Source organism: Nestor notabilis, unplaced genomic scaffold (assembly GCF_000696875.1).
Source record: "Nestor notabilis isolate BGI_N333 unplaced genomic scaffold, ASM69687v1 scaffold7658, whole genome shotgun sequence".
Taxonomy (NCBI): Eukaryota; Metazoa; Chordata; class Aves; order Psittaciformes; family Psittacidae; genus Nestor; species Nestor notabilis.
This window is the reverse complement of record NW_009940559.1, coordinates 1-17806: the sequence shown is the minus strand read 5'-3', so window position 1 is coordinate 17806 and position 17806 is coordinate 1. Positions and strand designations below refer to the sequence as shown.

Genomic DNA, 17806 nt, shown 5'->3' with positions numbered 1-17806 from the left:
TGGTGGCTTCCCTCAAGAGAGACAGACATCGCAATGCCACTCTTTAAATTCCCTAAATAGAAGAGGCCACCCGGGGTTTTTAGGGGGAGGGCTGGTCACCTAGAATTTCCTATTTGCAGAGCGTGTTTCTTTAAATTGAACTTTTGTTGCCGTGCATCTGTCTCCCTGCCAAGCCTTGCATGCCTCTTACTAGATAAGGTATGTGTTTTCCAAAATAGCGAGGGCTAGGATTGGAGTGTGAAACAAGTGGTCTTCAACCGTGTAGCCTGTCCCTGCCCATCAAACTCTTAACCTTATCCCTAGATATCACTGTGATCCCATCCTTTCAGGTTAACATGCTTCTATGCAGCAAAGCCTGTAAAACTTTGACTCTATAACAACAGCAGCCTTCAAGGCCATCTCCTTATTTTTACTCCTCCTGTCTGAATAAACTATGTACAAGGTTAAAAAACATATAAGAAATTCTTTAACTAAAAAAATAAGATGGCCTGAATAGTTAATCCGGCAGTTGCTGTTCTGGAAAGAATTGCTGTCGGTTCAATGAGTTATTGAGATTTGTCCACCGATTCCAACAGGCAACAAGTGCCTTGTTTTCACTAAATTAACTAATTTCAGTTTAAAAGACACTTACGTTTCACTCGGAGGTGAGCACCAGATTTGGCATTTGCTGCTTGGAAATCTACTCCACCAGCTTGATCTAAGCGTACGTTGTACAGTGTAAGGAAGTGCTTTTTGCCTTCTTCCTTGATTTCACATTCCTGCAACAAGAGAAGTGAAAATAAGTTTTCAGTATAGTTTTTTTGTGTATCTCACCACAAGAGTCCCTACTTCTCCTCCTAATATGCCTAAATTATTTCCTCCTCCATTCACAACTCTAAGGCTCACTGCCAGTTGCAATATATACATTATAAACTTTCATTGATATGCCTTTCCTCTCGAAGTCTCTTCCTATTACAGTCTGCTTCCTCTTAGAAAAAAAAAGCCAGAGGCAATGCATTTGTGCTGGTGGATGATATGTGCTGATTAACTAGCCAATATATCCACGTGTAATCCAGTCAGAGGCCTAAGGGAACTAGAAGTTTCCAAGACTTCACTGTGACCTTTCCTTCAGAAGGGTCTTTTTCTCTTATCCAGACATTAATTTTCATGGAACTTCTGATCTTTGTGAATTACTCACAAAGGTACTGTTACATTAAAGAGTTTTGAAATTATTGCCAGTCATGATTGCATTGTTTCTTAATTTTCCAGATCCTTCCAGCAAAGAATGGAGAATATTTGTTTAAGTCTTATACACTTTTAAAGCAATTTTCGCCATCATAGTAATGGAAAAGTGTTCAAAAATGTGATCTATGTCTATTTAAACCAACCATAACTCAAAAACCAAAAGTAAAGGCAGACCACCCAAAGTCTGTATTTTGTATTAAGTCATTATGGTTAAGTGAATTCCATGAGCTATTCGTGCTTTGGATACATATTATTACGGGATAGCAATAGAAAATGTAGGAATTTCACTTAGTTTCTTGGGTTTCACTTAGTTTCACTTAATTTCTGCAGTCACCTTCTTCTCCCTCACAGTTCCTCCCCACAAATTTTTGAGACACAGGTAAGAAACATCCTGAAATATTTGCTTACAGCTGATTCAGTCAGGGGTTCTCCTTTTAACCTCCAGTTGCCATGGACACCTTCCTCAGAGATTTCAATATCAAAACGGGCAGTCTCTGTCTCAATCACCTCCACACTGTATAGTGGACGTATAATCTCAATATCCCGGTCTGGAGGGAAAAAAAGAAAAAAAAAGTGGCTGATTCCCTCAGTCTCTAACAGACCATGAAAGATCTCTTCTACAGAGCAGTCCAGTAAAATAGCTATACCTTCAATATTGAGTTTCGCAGAGGTTTGATCAGTACCACAGTCACAAGTGTACTGTCCAATGTCTTTCTTCAAAGCTTTCTTGAGGATAAGGATTCTTTTTTTACCATCAGCCTTAATAACAACGTTCTTTGATGGAGTAATTGGTTTACCATCCTTCATCCATTTCACTGGGGCATCTGCTTTGCTGATTTCACATTGTAAGATTACTTCATCTTTCTCTACAGCAGTGTAATCCTGCAACTTCCCAGTGAAATAAGGGTCTCCCTCTGCAAGCAAAGGTTAAGATGTTTCAGTCTGAAGTTTTAGTCTTTCAGAAAGGACAATTAGTTCTTACCATAAAATACATTTCTTACTCATGTCCTGCAAGGAGGATTAAATATAGTTCTTACAAATATTACACAGTTGTGTTGTAAAAAGAGGAAACAACAAATGCCTAAGAAACAGTTCAGCATATTACTAATACGACTGACAACACTGCTTTCATGCTTTAGGAGTTTTAGAGCACTGTTTGAATATCTAACAGGCAATTTTGCAACAGTTGGATGAAATTTTAAAGTTATTTTAATTATTCTTTGTGAATGGGGAAATGGAGACCCCAAACCAAACAAATTGTAAAACTGTCAAAAATTAAACTGTAATTAAGCCAAACAAATAACAACAACAACAAAAAACCCCTACACCAACACAAACCAAAACCAACCCTAAGATTTTCTGATCACCATTTTTCATTAGTAAGACTCTTCTGATAGTAGAGATAACGTAAATTCTTTGGGGTATTCTTACCAAGAACAGTGAGTTTAGCTTCTGATGATTTGCCCATAGCTTCCACTCTAATCTGAGAAGTATCATCAATAGTAAGATCTTTGATTGTGAGTGAATGGAATTTGCCATCATCTGTCATTGAAACCACTTTGCTGGTATGTAATCGCTGGTCATTCTTGAACCAGACAACAGTGATATTTTCGTGGGAGAGTTCTACAGTGAACACTGCAGTTTCTCGCTCCTTTTTTGTTACATCCTTGAGAGGAGTAATGAATTTCAGGCGGATACCTATAACAACATAACATTTAATTCACAATAATGTTATAAATAAAAACTATTCAAGGACTATGGGGCAAATCTTTCCTAGAAAGGCAAAGTCAGACAAACCTTCAATAATTAGCTTGGCACTTGTTCTCTTATCCTCAGCTTCAAATGTGTATTTAGCTTCATCCTCAAAGGCGACAGATTTAATAATCAGAGCATGCTTTGTTCCATCTGAAATAATTTCAAATCTTTCATCTGGAGTAATCTCTTGTGTTCCTTTCAACCAGTGGAAAGTCTTAGGTTCTCTGGATGTCTCACATTCAAACTTGGCTTCATCTTTCTCAAAGACCTTCACATCACTTAGTGGAGTGATAAAGATGAGAGGCAATTCTGAAATCAAAGAGCACTTTCAGTTTACAGAGCTAGGTTCAGGTAGACCTTTATGCTGCTAGATTTGTTCTTATGCCCTGAGATATGTGTGGAAATGTTGGAAAAGTGCAGATTGTACCTTTCACTTTCAGATTAGCAGCACTTTTAACATTAGCAGCTTGGAAAGACACTTCTCCAGTCATATCAAGTTTGCAGTTATGAAGGACAAGAGTATGCTTCTTCCCATCTTCAATGATTTCACAGTCCTGGTGATAAAGAAACATTGTCCCACACACACATGAATATTCTAAGAAATCATTCAGAACACTTTTTTTTTTTTTTTCTGATGTAAATTGTGGTCTAAAAATAAAGAAGCAGCCTTACAGGTGAAGGTGTTAGTGTTTCTTCCTTTAGCTTCCATATAGGATGGACATCAGGCTCAGAAATTTCAATTTCAAAACGTGCTGTTTCACCAACAAATACTTCCACTCCATAAAGTGGGCGCTCCACTTTGATTAAGCGAGCTAAAATAAAAAAAACCCCAAAAGTTCACATCTGTTTATTCACTCATTCTGTATCATAGAAAGGTAATACTGGAAAGGATCTAAACTCTCTTCCTATCTCTCCTTTAGGTCATTCAAATGCTATCACTGATAAACATTTATCTAACCTCTTTTTAAAAAGCTGCAAGTTTGGGCAGTCTACAACCTCCTCCTATAATATGTTGTCCTGGTTTCAGCTGGGTTTAAACTACAAGATATATCTGAAAGTTTAGTTATTTTTGTAAGAATATTTTTCCTCATAATTAACCTGGATATCTGTTACAGTGAATTAAACTAACTGTTTTTTTTCCTGATTGTAAATGGACATAGAAAGTAATTGATCATTGCTGTCTTTACAACACCCATTTATATCTTAAGATATTTTGCCTCTCATAAATGCTCTTAATAATTGTAAATCTAGATATTTCAGTTATTCATCATAACAGCATGTTTTCTAAAGGTACAATTTTTGGTGTTGTACTCTAGAGGGTGTCTGCCTATACTGTTTTACAGAAGTTTCAGTACTTTCCCTTTAGGCAAGGCATGATAACTTACGCTCAATGCTGACATTAGCAGTTGTCTTGTCAGTTCCACAGTCGCACTCATAAAGACCCTTATCACTCTCTGCAACCTTCTTGATCTTCAGTATACGGCGCAAGCCATCCATTTTTATGGAAATTCTGTTGGAAGCTACTAGTTCTTCACCATCTTTATACCATTTTACTGGCACATCTTTGCTAAGTTCACACTCCAGAGTAATATCATCTTTCTCCACAGCACTGTAGTCTTGTAATTTCACAGTGAAATATGGATCAGCCTCTACAGAAGGCATAGTGGATATGAAACAGTAAATTAGTAATATAAATTTACTTGAACATCAATATTTCATCACTTTCTATTCATAATTTTTTTAATCATATTATATAACATATTTAAAATTATTTATGTAATCACCTAAGACTTTCAGGTGTGCTTGTGTGTTCAAGTCCTTGACTACAGCCTTTATTTCGGAGATATCATCAAGTGTTACTTCTCTAAGTTCTAGTTTATGAACTTTGCCTTCTGAAGTAATAAAAACTGTTCTGCTTGTGTGGAGTCTCTTGTCATTTTTGTACCATTTGACTGGCATGTCTTCATGAGAAAGCTCAAACTGAAAGTGAGCTGTTTCCCCTTCTTTCACTGTTTGATCCTGTAGAGGTGAGATGAACTTCAGCCTCACACCTGTAAACACATAAATACCATCAGAAAAAGGCCAATGTGGTACTAAAAGATACATTCTTTATACATTTTTTATTATTTTTTTCATTAAAGAAGACACTTGCCTTCCACAAACAGTCTTGCTGTGCTCTGCTTGCCATCAACTTCAGCAGTGTATTCTCCCTCATCATCAAACTGAGAATCATTGATTACAAGAATATGCTTCTTTCCATCTGCAATGATGTCAAATTTTTCTCCAATCTTGATTATATCAGTGCCCTTAGACCATATAACATTGGCTTCTCTGGTAAGGACACATTCAAACCTTGCTTGGCGCCTCTCAGGGACAGTAACATCTTTTAGGGGCACAGCAAAGTCCAGCTCAATTTCTGGAAGCAAAGCAGAACATACAACTTGTAACGTGCTCCATGTGAACTCTGTTTAAGTTGGTATCATATTCCATGGAGCATCATACCTTTCACTGTCAGGATAGCTGTAGTAACTGCATTAAGTGCCTGGTAAAGGACTTCACCAGCTTGCTCTAACTTGACTTTGTGCAAGGTTAGGAAGCGTTTTCCTCCTTCAGCTTTGATTTCACATGTCTAGAGAGATGACAGACTTTGATAAATAAAATGCTAAAGGCTTACTGCTAGGTGTTCTTAATAAAGGGAGTCTATGGACATTCTGTATACAGTAAAAAGTCAGCTAGAAAGATTGGAATTCCTTTTCAAGGAAAGTTAACACCTTCACCCAATAATAAAAAAACCCTGAAGCATATTTCTTTTGAATGTCAGCATCATTCCTAGCAATATATGTAGGGTATTTTTATTATTTTCTGAATAATGTGCTGTAATCCTTTGAGAAAATGAAGCCCTTTAAAAGTTAGCTTTCATAGCATATAATTCCCACTTAGAGAACTGGTGTTTTTTTTAATTACCACACTGCTTAGCCTTTCTACATTCTGGACTGAGCAGTAATGACAGACCTGCAAAGATCTTACCATAAAGACAAGAGAACCTGTTCACAGTGTTTAATTTAAATAAATTTGTTGTAAGGATGCTTACAGGTGAGGGTCTCAGGATTTCTCCTTTCAGCTTCCATTCACCAGGAATATCATCCTCAGATATTTCTGTATCAAAGTTTGCTGTTTCTTTCTCGTAAATGGTAACATCCTCTAATGGTTTCAGAAGTTGAACTTCACGTTCTAGAATGCACAAATGAACACATATATAATTAGGCCAAGTTTTGGTAGAGCTTTATAATAATTTAGGTTACTTTTTTTGTTTGATTGTTTAGAGGTTTTTGAACATTGGCTTATGAGCTGATTCAATATAATACAAATAAAAGCATCCTTACCTCCAAGGGTCAATTTAGCTGGGTATCTGCGACCTTCAACTTCCACTGAATATTCCCCAACATCAGCAGGGCCAGCATTCTTGATTTTCAGGAAAATTTTATTTCCCTCTTTCAAGATTTCTGTCTTGTCAGTGGGGTCAGCAGGGATTTCCTCATCTCCTTTAAACCATTTAAAGTTTGGTGTATCCTTGACAATATCACAGGTGAATGTAGCTGTTCCTTTTGGTTTCACGTGCTGGTCTCTTATGGGTTTTACTAACCAGTCTCTTATCACTTCTGCATGACAAAAAGTTACATAAAAATACAGCTTAGCAGACTTCTACTAAAAATAGATGGGTCATAAACAGAAGAAATAAACCTTACAGATTTTGTATTACAACAAGCTCTTAATAACTGTAAAAATCTTGTCTGTTCATTTATATTGTAATATTATGAGGAAAAGCTTTCCTAATTTTAAACCAGTCCAAATATTATAAAGAGAAAGGAGAACACAATATTGATTGCTTACCTACTACCTTAACACAAGATGAGCATGACAGCTCAGTATCTTCCACAGTAACAGTGTAAGTGCCAGCATCATCATCATCTGAATCAGTGATCATGAGGGTATGTGACAAACCAATAATGCCCAGAGCAAATTTCCCAGGCTTGTCTTTGATGATCTTCCCGTCCTTCCTCCAGACTACATTTCTTTCTTTGTTAAGTTCACATGTCAAGTACAGTGGCTGGCCTTTAACCACAGTGACTTCTTCTTCAAGAGGTTTCACAAACCGCACTGGGAGTGCTGTGGGAAACACAAAATTTTGGTTTGTCTCATTTACAGGTCCGATGCAGAAATGCCTTACATATTAAATCAACATGTGTAATGATTGATGGAAACAAAAGGATGCATCTACCAAGCACTGTAATTTATAAAGAACCAGTACTTCTAGCTTGAGGAGTAGCTAGCCTTTAAAATGTTGATAAACTTGAAACAGGCAATACCTTCAACAATGAGTTTGGCTGTAGAGGTCTTCTCTTTGTTTCCCAGTTTTAATACACAAGTATATTCACCAGCATCTGACAGCTGGACATCAATAATATGCAGCTTCCTATCTTTGCCATCAGCAATAAACCTGTGTTTTGGGCTCTCTCGTATGTTACTTCCATCTTTCATCCAGCTGGTAATTGCAGTGGATGGTGAAATAAGGACTTCAAAGATTGCAGAAGATCCAACAGATTCAGCTTCTGTTAGCACTATATCTTTCATCTCCTTGACAAACTTCAACGGTACAGCCTTGAGTTGGTAAGTGAATGGAGGCTCTTCAGGAGGTTTTTCACCACCACTGCCTGGCCTGAGTTTCCTTCTTTCCGCATCTGCTGGTGAAGGTGTCTTCTTGGCTGTAATTCAAATTCAGAAATTAATAAACTAATCCTGATCTATTGCTTTTGCTTGTAGGTATTGATTGTAGTATCCTACCTTTGACTGGACTGATACCCTTTGGGGTTTCTTCTTTTGGTGTCTTGGCCTCTGAAGTAGAACAGCAATATTATTAGCAATGTAGCTAAAACAATTAAGACAAAGTAAACTAAAATTAAGACAAAAATTATTTTAGAAATTAGATTTTCTCTTCCTTTAGGTATATTCACATTAAAAGGGAGGAAGATATTAATATATGTATGTATTTATACAACATAGACTGTCTGTATCTCAATGATGAGTTCAATATCTTGAAACATGAGAAAGACATATTCAGCAGTGGAGACTGAAAGGTGGCTAGGAGCGCCTGCTTCCTCAATGTATTGTCCTGTCCATTATTTTGTAAAATTCTGCCATTCTCTGACACTTTACTCACATTTAGGCCCTTGATCAATAGCCACCTGTCAACCAAAGTAGCTTAAGTACCTATTACAAATTATATGGTGTTTTTTAGAAGCAGCGCACACTTTTACTAATGATGACAACAAAATATAAGTTGTATAAATTTAACACGTTTCAGGACAAAGTGTTACTTTCACAAGTGAGGGATGTTCTGTTAGTTGCCCAGCCTGTGATGAATCATCTCACACTTTTGAAAATAATTCCCATGCTATGCTGCTTTTTATCATCTTCTGTGAAAGGAAATATAAAAGATATTTTTAATGGGAGAATGGTATGAATGAAATGCAGGACAGATTTTATTGTGGTGGATGGAAAAATGAATGCTAGAAAAAAATGTGTGAGTTTGTGAGTTTTCTGAGAAGATAATGGCACGTAACATGATTTTTGCAGTCACATAAAGTGTAAGACTAAGACAACGAACATCGATCACACAGGTGTATGAACAGACAGGTAAGACAAAACATGTCAAGAGCGGCTGATGCCAATACAGCCAGCTGACAGACTAGATGGAAATGTGAGCAGTGTTAAAGAAAGAAAACATCACAATGGAAAATGGTATTCTCCTGAAGCAAATAGAAAAAGCACTTTGTGGAAGAATTTGGCAGAGGTCTTCCTCACCTCGCTTTGCATGAGACTTTGCAGGAACATCCAGAACTTCACGTGATTCCCCAGATGCATCCAAATTCCTGTTCTCACTCGAAAGTCTATTGGCCTGCTCAATCATGCGAGGAGGTTCTGATTTCTGGAATTCTTTATCTCCTTTGTCTTTCCTGGAAGTTACTATCTTACCTATGCTTGAGGAGTAAGTAACTTCTCCACTTGCAGGGATTCCCTTGCTTGATGGTGTTTTGTCTGAAAGCTTTCTCTTCTCCTTTTTCATGGTAACAGATGTTTTAATTCCAGTGCCATGTTTAGCTGATGTTTTTGCATCTGATTTACCTTCTGTCACTGGAAACTCTTCTCCTGAAAGTTTCACTTCTTCCATAGTCAAAGAAGATTTTTCTTCTTCCATCTTTTCTTTGCTGCTTTTGGAAGCTGGAGTTTCTTTTTGTCCATCCTCAATGATATTAACTTCTTGAAACTGTTTTTCAACTTGATTCCTTGGTGGCTGAATTTTCTTCACTGACTCAGATCTTTCAACTATTTCGCCTCTGACTCCTTTTTCATGTTCTCCTATGGAAACTTCACTTTTTAATTCTGCAATAACTGTACCAAATTCTTCTTCCACAGGCAGCTTTTCAGGGGCATTTGACTGTATAATTTTGTCTTCTTTGAAGTGGGTGCTAAAGAGAGTTTTCTCTTCCTTCTCTGGCATAATCTTTTTGCCTGTTTTTTTATCACCTAGGAGTGCTTTCTCAGTCAACAGTTGTCCTGAACCCTCCTCATAATGAACTTCTTTCTCTGGAGAATATTTTTCTCTTGCTTTCCTTTCCACTATTTCTGGCTTAAGAACAGATGGTTTTAAGACTTTGTATGCTTTACCTCTGGAAACAATCTCATCTTCAGTGGGATGTTCTAGGTCAACATTTTTTCTCTCTGCCGGTTCTGCCACCTCAGACAGGTCTAAGGAATGTAATCCTGCTGATGTGAAGTCCAGATTTCCATCTTTCTCATCAGCTTGAATAATTTCCATTTTCTTTTCTTCTTTATTAAAAATCTTATCTACAGGCATTTCAGCTACTGCAGTACCAGATTTCTTCATCCATTGAGTTTTACTTTGTATACCATGCTTCTTCATGGATTGTCCAGGAAGAACTTCAGATTTCTCTAGGGTAAAACCTGCTCTCTCTTCTTCACTTATAAGCAAAGGAGTTTCAGCTATTCCTGCCTCTGTGATATCCTTTACAGATGAATTTTTATATTTAATGGGAAATTCTTCAGGTGGCAAATTGAGTTTTGAATTTCTCTCTTTTCCTAAAAGTCTTTTCTGGTCACTGGGCTCATACGACTCTCTGGGCATATGTTTATGTGCATAAGTTGACTCAATTTCCTCTTCTTCTTCATGCACAGGAATCTTTCCTTCATGAAGAACACTGAACTTGTCAGAGACTTTCTCTATAGCACCTTCCCTATGAACAACCAATTTAATTTCCTCCCCTTTTTCTTCTCCATAATCTCTTTCCATATGTTCAGATGCTGTAGAAATCAGTTTCAGTTCTTCATTGGGTAGTGGTGGTTTATCGTTTGCATAAATAATGTTATCTATTGCAACTTCTATTTTCTCACCTGTAAGGGTAGTCTTTCTTGAAACTACAGGTGTCATTTCTGACTCTTCTTTTTCAGGAGTCAGCATAATATATTTACAAGCCACTTCCTCCTGCTTATCTCCCTCTGGTTTCAGTATTCCATCAGCTGTCTCCAGTGAGATTTTAAACTCAAGTGGCTCTGCTGTCTGAATTTCCAGAACTGACTCCTTAGGACTTACTCTTTCTTTTACATGCAAGTGTTTCTCAACCAAAATCTTCTTTAACACAATTGTCTCAGGCTTTTCTTCTTCCACTGGGGGCATTTTATCTCTATGCTTTAGTACAGATGGCACATCAGGCTTTTCTGCAGCTACAAAGGTTTCACAGGTAATTTAGAGAGTTAAAATCCATAAGAATAAGCATCAGGAACAATATATTTTAAGACAAAATTTCCAGCTATACCTGAAATAAAATGAACATAGAACACCTTTTCTCCACACAACAGAAACTTACAACACAATCACAAAAGAAAAATAAGAAAGGCACTCAGAAACAGTACAGAACACCTAAGTAAACCACTATTATGGTACAGAGCATTGTTCTGCTAGCTTGTCAACTTAAATCCAATCCAAATTAAAAGTAGCTTTCTATTGCCTATCTGGCCACCTATATAAAATGAGCTAGTTATGCTTAACTACATACATTTGGTGATGTAGCAGGTCTGGCTACATCACCAAACAAATGGCCAAGAGATATTAATGATTAGGCTTTTCCAGTGCTTGAGACCTCAGCTCTATTGCAGCCTGAGACCCTTCGAATGATGTGTGACCAGCATGTACATCAGCTCTATAACAGTGGACCTCAAGCTCACGGTGCTTCAGAGGAACTGGACTCTTTGCAAGTTCTTTTTTCATGGCAGGGAATGATCCAGGGTCCTAAACATAGCAAATGAAAATAGCAATACTCTAGTTCTTCAGCACCCCTGCCCCTTTTCATTGGACTCAATAGCAAGTTAAAAGCAGAATTGTTTAGAAACATGTATAACCTTTCTTTTTCTATACAGGAAAAACAAGACAGAGTTCACAAGACATATATCAGGACATAAAACCCATGAAGGAATCAACAGAATACACAAATTTCATAGCAGAACAATAAATAAAGGCACACATATCACCATCCACGAACAAGAGCAGAGATTGATCTCTATGGTGTATCAGAGACATTTTTTGGATTAGGTGACAGTTCCTGGAATAAGGAGCTCCTTGAATAGGACCTCAAATCTTCTGTAATGAATGAGTTATATAATTGTACAGGTCTTCATTCTTTTTATCCTGGAGGTATTTGGCTATCTCAGAGAGAAACTCCCTATAAATAGCATAGAATAAACATAAATACCTGCTTTCTTTCCAACCACTGGGACTGTCACTGGTGTAGTAACAGCTGGTGCTGGTTCTGCTGCTGGTTTTGGAGATTTTAGAGCTGTAAGGGAAAAAAAACAAACCCCAAAGGGTTCTCATATATTTATTTTAATAAATAAATTTTTTAAGGTAAAATGTTCTTTAAAATGTTCCATAGATTGTATACAAGTTCCAGTCTTAGTAATACTAAAACATTTGTTTAACGTCTGAACAATTTTAAAATTCAGCTGGACACGGCACTGGGCCATCTTGTCTAGATCATGCTTTTACCAACAAAGGTTGGACCAGATGATCCTTGAGGTTCCTTCCAACCTGGTATTCTGTGAGTTTATGAATGTCCTTTTAGCTAGAAGTCTCTGAATGGAAAATACTAGACGCACAAGAAGGGCTGCAATGATATTAATGACTAAAGAATTCTTACCCACTGCAGGTTTAGGTTCAGACCCAGGAAGTGGGATAGCTGCTTGCTTAGGTTCTGTCATTTCAAACACAACAATTACAAATAGGTTAATGTGCATTGTTTGTAATCCCACTGAGTGTTTAAGTTAGAAGCAACAGAGAGAATTAATCAAAGACAGAATTTATTGTTCTACATTTCATTTAGCCAGAAAGCAAGAAATTAACTTGAGATAAACTCTTGAAAAGCAAGATACAATGGAATAAACATGAATTTTTCAAGCACTGAAGAAGTAAAGAAAACAAGAAATCCAGAAGAATGCAAAGTCGTTAGTCATGGGTAGGCTGGTTGATAGTCATGCATTAGGTTAATATAGTATGATATTCAGCAATGAAAAATATTTAGTTGCTGCAATAAGGAAAAAGAGCACCAAGCATCTGTACCTTTTGGTGGTTTGGGCACATATTTCTCCTCTTTTTTTATTTCAAGTATCTCAGTTTTCTTCTTAGGAACCTCTGGGACTTTAAAATAGTATTTTTACTTTGTAAGATATATTAAACCACCTTGAATCCCCAAATGTATTATCTCCAGTGTATTTAAAAGTTTTCATTTTTGTAGACATAAACAGTTTCAGATGTTCATAAGATTTAGGCATACACACTTTTAAGAGTGAGATTTGAACACATTAGAAATACTAAATGGACAACAGGACAAATACTCGTAAAACATTAACTAAAAGAATGCTTGGATTAACTGTTTTGCTGTAGTTATATTTTCATCAATATTATAAAATATTTGTAAAATTCTCTTCTATAAACAGTGAAGATTGAAAAGCAATTCCAAAATGCAGAATTCAGACCCAAATGTGGATGTCAGGTTTAGTTACACATTCAGCAAAGCTTTAATTCAAACAATTAGATTAATACAAGCCATCATTTAATATCTCACTTTCATTTCTGAATTGCAGTGAACATTACTTGAAAATTGGATTTTATTTTTTTTTTTTTAATTATACTTTACTGGATAGATTTGAATGTAAATTAATACCTTCAGGTTTCTTAATTTTTTCTACTGGTGTAGGTACTGGTTTAACTTCTGGTTTAGGTTCTTTTTCTGGTTTAGGTTCTTCCTCTTCTTTTTCCTTTTTAAGAACTTTAAAAGAAAATTAATTTTGTTTTTTAAAGCACAGATAAACAAAAGAATAAGACGAAGAAAAAGAAATAAAGATTGAAATGTATCAGCAATTATGAAGAAACAGAAATGTAAAATATATAGTTTGATATAAACGGAAGATATTGTTTAACTAGTCAAGATACTATTCTGAAAGCCTTTTAAAATTCAAAGTCATCTAGAGCAAAAAGATAATTTAATTAAAAGTAGCCCATCTGGGAAGAAAGATGCTAACTGTGAATGATGGAATAAAATGTCTTATAACATCACATACTTCTTATAATATTTAAATGATGACTTACTATACAGAATTATACATTAATAACTGTAGCTACAGATGTTTTTCAGGGACAAAATGAGATTAGGAAAACAGGGGAGATTTATAGGGAACCATATATACAGTGTTCTGCTCTGTTTTCATCACAGATTCTTTAGATCAGATTTTCAGAATATCCTCACTCCATCCCTGCAACTATAATGGCTTGCTCCAAGAAACAGACATCAGATGGTACTATGTCTAATTTTCCATACCACACACATAAACCAATGTTTCTTAGGGGAATATACTGAACAATGTTAATGTGCTGGGGGATTTTTTAAACAGAGCCAAGTTACTATACCTTTTTTCAAAACAACTTCTTCTGGTGGAGGAGTAACTTCGGGAATTATTTTACGAGGTTTCTTTACAAGTCCAGGCACTTAAAAGAATATTATTACAGATTTTATTATGGGTGCATAATGGTGATAAGATCAACCAACAATTAACGATTTCAAACACACAAATCAAATGCTGGTCCACTCCTTAAAAGCACAGGTAAAACTGCTAGATTGAAATTGATAGTTTTAATACTATAATAATATAATATAATTCTGTATTATTTGCATACAGTTGTCTTCTAGGCTTATGTGTAAGAGGAAACTTTCATACAAATCAGCAAAAGAGAAGCATGGTTTGACAAAACTATAAAGGTTAGGTATTCAAATAGAGTTACAGTAACATTTTTATCTCCTTTCCTCTTTTTGTTACAGGTTTATGTTACATACCTATTCATCCGAACTGTCTACCTGTGATGTTTGTAAGGATCCAGTTAGTTTAATTTATAAACTTGGAACAGCATTAAGAAGAGATGTTCACTGCTTAGCCTGTCTTAAGCTTCAGTACATATGAAAAATATAAGGGAATACTTGTAAAGTTGCTTGCTCAATTTGTTATTCATCTCCATGTTTGGAAAGTGCTCTCTCACAAAAATAAACTACATTTCAGACAAATAATAAACCAATTATGTTTGAACAATGAGATATATATATATATCTAAACAGTAAATTATTTTCTATTCATCCCTAAGTAGAGAACCAATTGAGCATATACAAAAGTGACAGAAACCCATAAAAACTCTCACGCTTCTATGATTCTGTCTTTTGCATCTCCTTGTATTGCATGACGGGAGGTTAAAGTGGACATGAACATATACATCCAAGACTGGAGTCCACTGTTGAGTATAATCTAACAGAGACAGCTTTTTGATAGTTCTGAGCAAATTAAAGAAGAATATACCAAGAACTACAACTTTATGATCATGAGAGGCTTAGCTTAAGTAAGATTCTTGTATTTGCTGGGCACCTTTAGCAGGTGGCGGTTCCAGTTTTGGAGGTTCACCAGGTTTTGCAGTCACAACTTTCTTCCTTGATCCAGGAGCTTTAAAGAAAAGTATTTGAATTTTACAACACACATAATAAGATTTAAAAAAAAAAAAAAAAAGAGAACTTCCTAAAAAAAAAAAAAAGATTAATGTTATTGACATAATAGAAAGACAAGAGCTTCAAAGCTAAGATTTTGGCTGATTAAGTGTTTAGAAGCAGTCAGATGATGTAGGAAGAAGAGTTGGTCTGAAATCAATATTCAATAGTAACACCAGCAAATTATTGCTGGGGATTCTTTTAATTTGTAAGAACATGTTAAAGATAGAAGAATTATGTTAAAGATAGAAGAACATGTTAACTTGGTTAAGATTTTTTTAAATAAATTGATTTTTTTTCCATAACTATTGAAAAAGAACCCATATGAACTAACTTAGCATAGCACTAGTTAAAAATCATAAGGGATTGAGCATTAGTAAGGTGCACCATTAAAGCAATAGTAAATTAGAAAAGAAAACCAAATCAGAACAATCCTCAAAAGACCCAAAGTGATATGTTCAAAGGCATGCGTTTCAAGATTTATCAGTATTACTTAAAAGGATTATTTATTTGAGTTCGCACTGTTAATTGTGGCTTCAGATGATTATACCTTTAAGTAGTTCTTTTGCCAATTTAATATCCTCTTTTGGTGGAGTAGGTGGTGGTAGTGGTTTTCGCTTTTCAGGGATCTTCTTTTCAGGTGGCGGCACTTTGAATAATATTAAGTAAATTTAGTATAAATTTACTATCATAAGCAGTTATGTGAAGAGTAATGTACAAATGTAAAGATGGTCATTTTCCCTTTCAATGAAGTCAGTAGAAAAATCTCATTGAATTCAATGGGAGTATGAAAGAGCCTTAGGCTATTGCTTTATAGCATGCAGACAATACAAACATCAAAGCTGACTTAAAAAGGCATGTTAATAACATGAGAACAGAAGTGGGAAGCCAAATGACAGGAAGACTCTCGTTGACACAAAACAAAGTGAAAACATTTAAAATAATCTGTGTGTTGTACTTAGACTTAAGAGATCAGAACTCATTTCCAAAGCATAATAACAGAGGAAGAATTATTCAGAGACCTGCAACATACAGGTACATGTTTGAAGAACGACAGAGCAAGAAAATTACTGCACATGAAATTAAATGAAAGGTCATGAAAGAAAGGTGTCCAGCAGCCCCTATGTAGGTACTTCATATACCTTCAACTGGTAAGGTTTCTTCTACTTCTGCGACTGGAATTTCTTCTTTTTCTTCAGGCTTAACTTCCTTTATGATTTCATATTCTTTAAAGAATATTGACAGTTTGTGTAAGTTGTCAGTGATAAGATTTCACATGAACAATTGTGTGCATATCACTTAAAACTACTCCAACTGATACCAACAAAACCATGTTAGATAAGTAATCATTCAGTATCTGTTACCTTTGTAGATAATGCATGCCTTTGGAAAAACTACTCTCTTTCTATATAAGAATGAACCAGGGCTTTGTGAAGGGTAATATTTTTTATGTGTACAGTATAAACTAAACATTAAATCAGTGGGTGAGTCATTGTAACTGGAAAGAATGAAAGCTTCAATGCTCTCAATCCATTTAAGATTACAATAGCAATATAAATACTAGGGTTTAAGAGACTGAAATTTATTGGGAATTTATTACTATCTTAAAGAGAGACATACTTTGTTAGGAAGGTCCTGTGTAGGACCACATGTCACTTGAAAATATTTGATTTTAAAAGCAATATTTTACTTCAAAATTAGGAAAATATAATAGTAGATACGAGAAACATAGACTGGTATGATCTGAAATATTAAATGAAAAATTTACATACATTACAACAGGAAAAAAAGGACCTATTTTGAGGCTTATGATTGGAAGAACAGGATTTTCTTTACAGAAATAGCTATAGTGGCACAAACCTTCACTTGGTACTGGTTCAGGCATTTTAGGAACAGCAACAGGTACTTCCTCCTGTGGGACAGGTTCCTTCAGCACCTCAGGCACTTTAAAAAACGTTAGATCCTTTTCAGACGTGTACATAAATGTACACATGAAACATAAAAAAGACAAGAAAACCTAACATAGAAAATCACGTTAAGTAACAGCAGCTATAACCATGAAAGGCTGTTCCAAACAGACTTTCCCATGTACACATGACACATTTTAAAGACTCAATTCTAAGCAAAAAAAAAAGAGAGAAGAGAAAATATTTCTTCTCAGGAGATGCCTGCTGCCAATATATACCTTTGGTTGGAGGAGGTTCTGGCTTTTTAATTTCTTGCTCTTTAGGTGTTGTAAGAGGCACTTTCTCTTCTGGGACAGCTCTCTCCAAGACTTCAGGTGCTTTAAAGATATTAGTAGATTTCATTTTGTGAAATGTAAGATAAATAAATATATGAAACAATGAAAAGTACAATGACTAAAAATTACAAGGTGTGAAAAATAAGAAAAAAAAAAAAAAAACCTGAAAGATTATCTGCTCATACACCTAACCAGTACATACATCAATAAAACAAGTGAAAACCTATTCAGAAAATGGAGAAAATGAAGCTTAGTGACTGATGCATATACCTTTAGCTGAAGCAACTGTATGTTTTTTAAGGAGAGGCATGGGCTCTGGCATTTTTGGCACAGCCACAGGCTCTGGCTTCTTGGGCACAACCATAGGTTTCTTGGGCACAACCACAGGTTTCCTGGGTGCCTCCTCGGGTTTCTTGAGCACTGCCACAGGCTT

The 17806-nt window shown here is 35.7% G+C and overlaps 1 protein-coding gene across 1 annotated transcript in view; it reads right to left on the bottom strand.

Moving 5' to 3' along the window:
* Positions 1-17440, bottom strand: part of LOC104410297 (titin-like) — a 114772-nt gene extending 97332 nt beyond the window's left edge. Inside the window, exons 1-26 of the mRNA XM_010020419.1 lie at positions 17317-17440; positions 16992-17075; positions 16274-16357; positions 15682-15780; positions 15016-15090; positions 14015-14092; positions 13272-13376; positions 12668-12745; positions 12249-12302; positions 11805-11888; positions 7822-7872; positions 7347-7742; positions 6871-7146; positions 6363-6638; positions 6071-6210; positions 5482-5608; positions 5132-5395; positions 4764-5030; positions 4365-4628; positions 3652-3791; positions 3407-3533; positions 3022-3288; positions 2656-2922; positions 1872-2138; positions 1633-1772; positions 632-758 (exon numbers count right to left, since the gene is read on the bottom strand). Coding sequence (XP_010018721.1) covers positions 632-758; positions 1633-1772; positions 1872-2138; positions 2656-2922; positions 3022-3288; positions 3407-3533; positions 3652-3791; positions 4365-4628; positions 4764-5030; positions 5132-5395; positions 5482-5608; positions 6071-6210; positions 6363-6638; positions 6871-7146; positions 7347-7742; positions 7822-7872; positions 11805-11888; positions 12249-12302; positions 12668-12745; positions 13272-13376; positions 14015-14092; positions 15016-15090; positions 15682-15780; positions 16274-16357; positions 16992-17075; positions 17317-17440 — 4261 coding nt within the window. The remainder of the gene's footprint in view (positions 1-631; positions 759-1632; positions 1773-1871; positions 2139-2655; positions 2923-3021; positions 3289-3406; positions 3534-3651; positions 3792-4364; positions 4629-4763; positions 5031-5131; positions 5396-5481; positions 5609-6070; positions 6211-6362; positions 6639-6870; positions 7147-7346; positions 7743-7821; positions 7873-11804; positions 11889-12248; positions 12303-12667; positions 12746-13271; positions 13377-14014; positions 14093-15015; positions 15091-15681; positions 15781-16273; positions 16358-16991; positions 17076-17316) is intronic.
* Between the last annotated feature and the right edge of the window lie 366 nt (positions 17441-17806).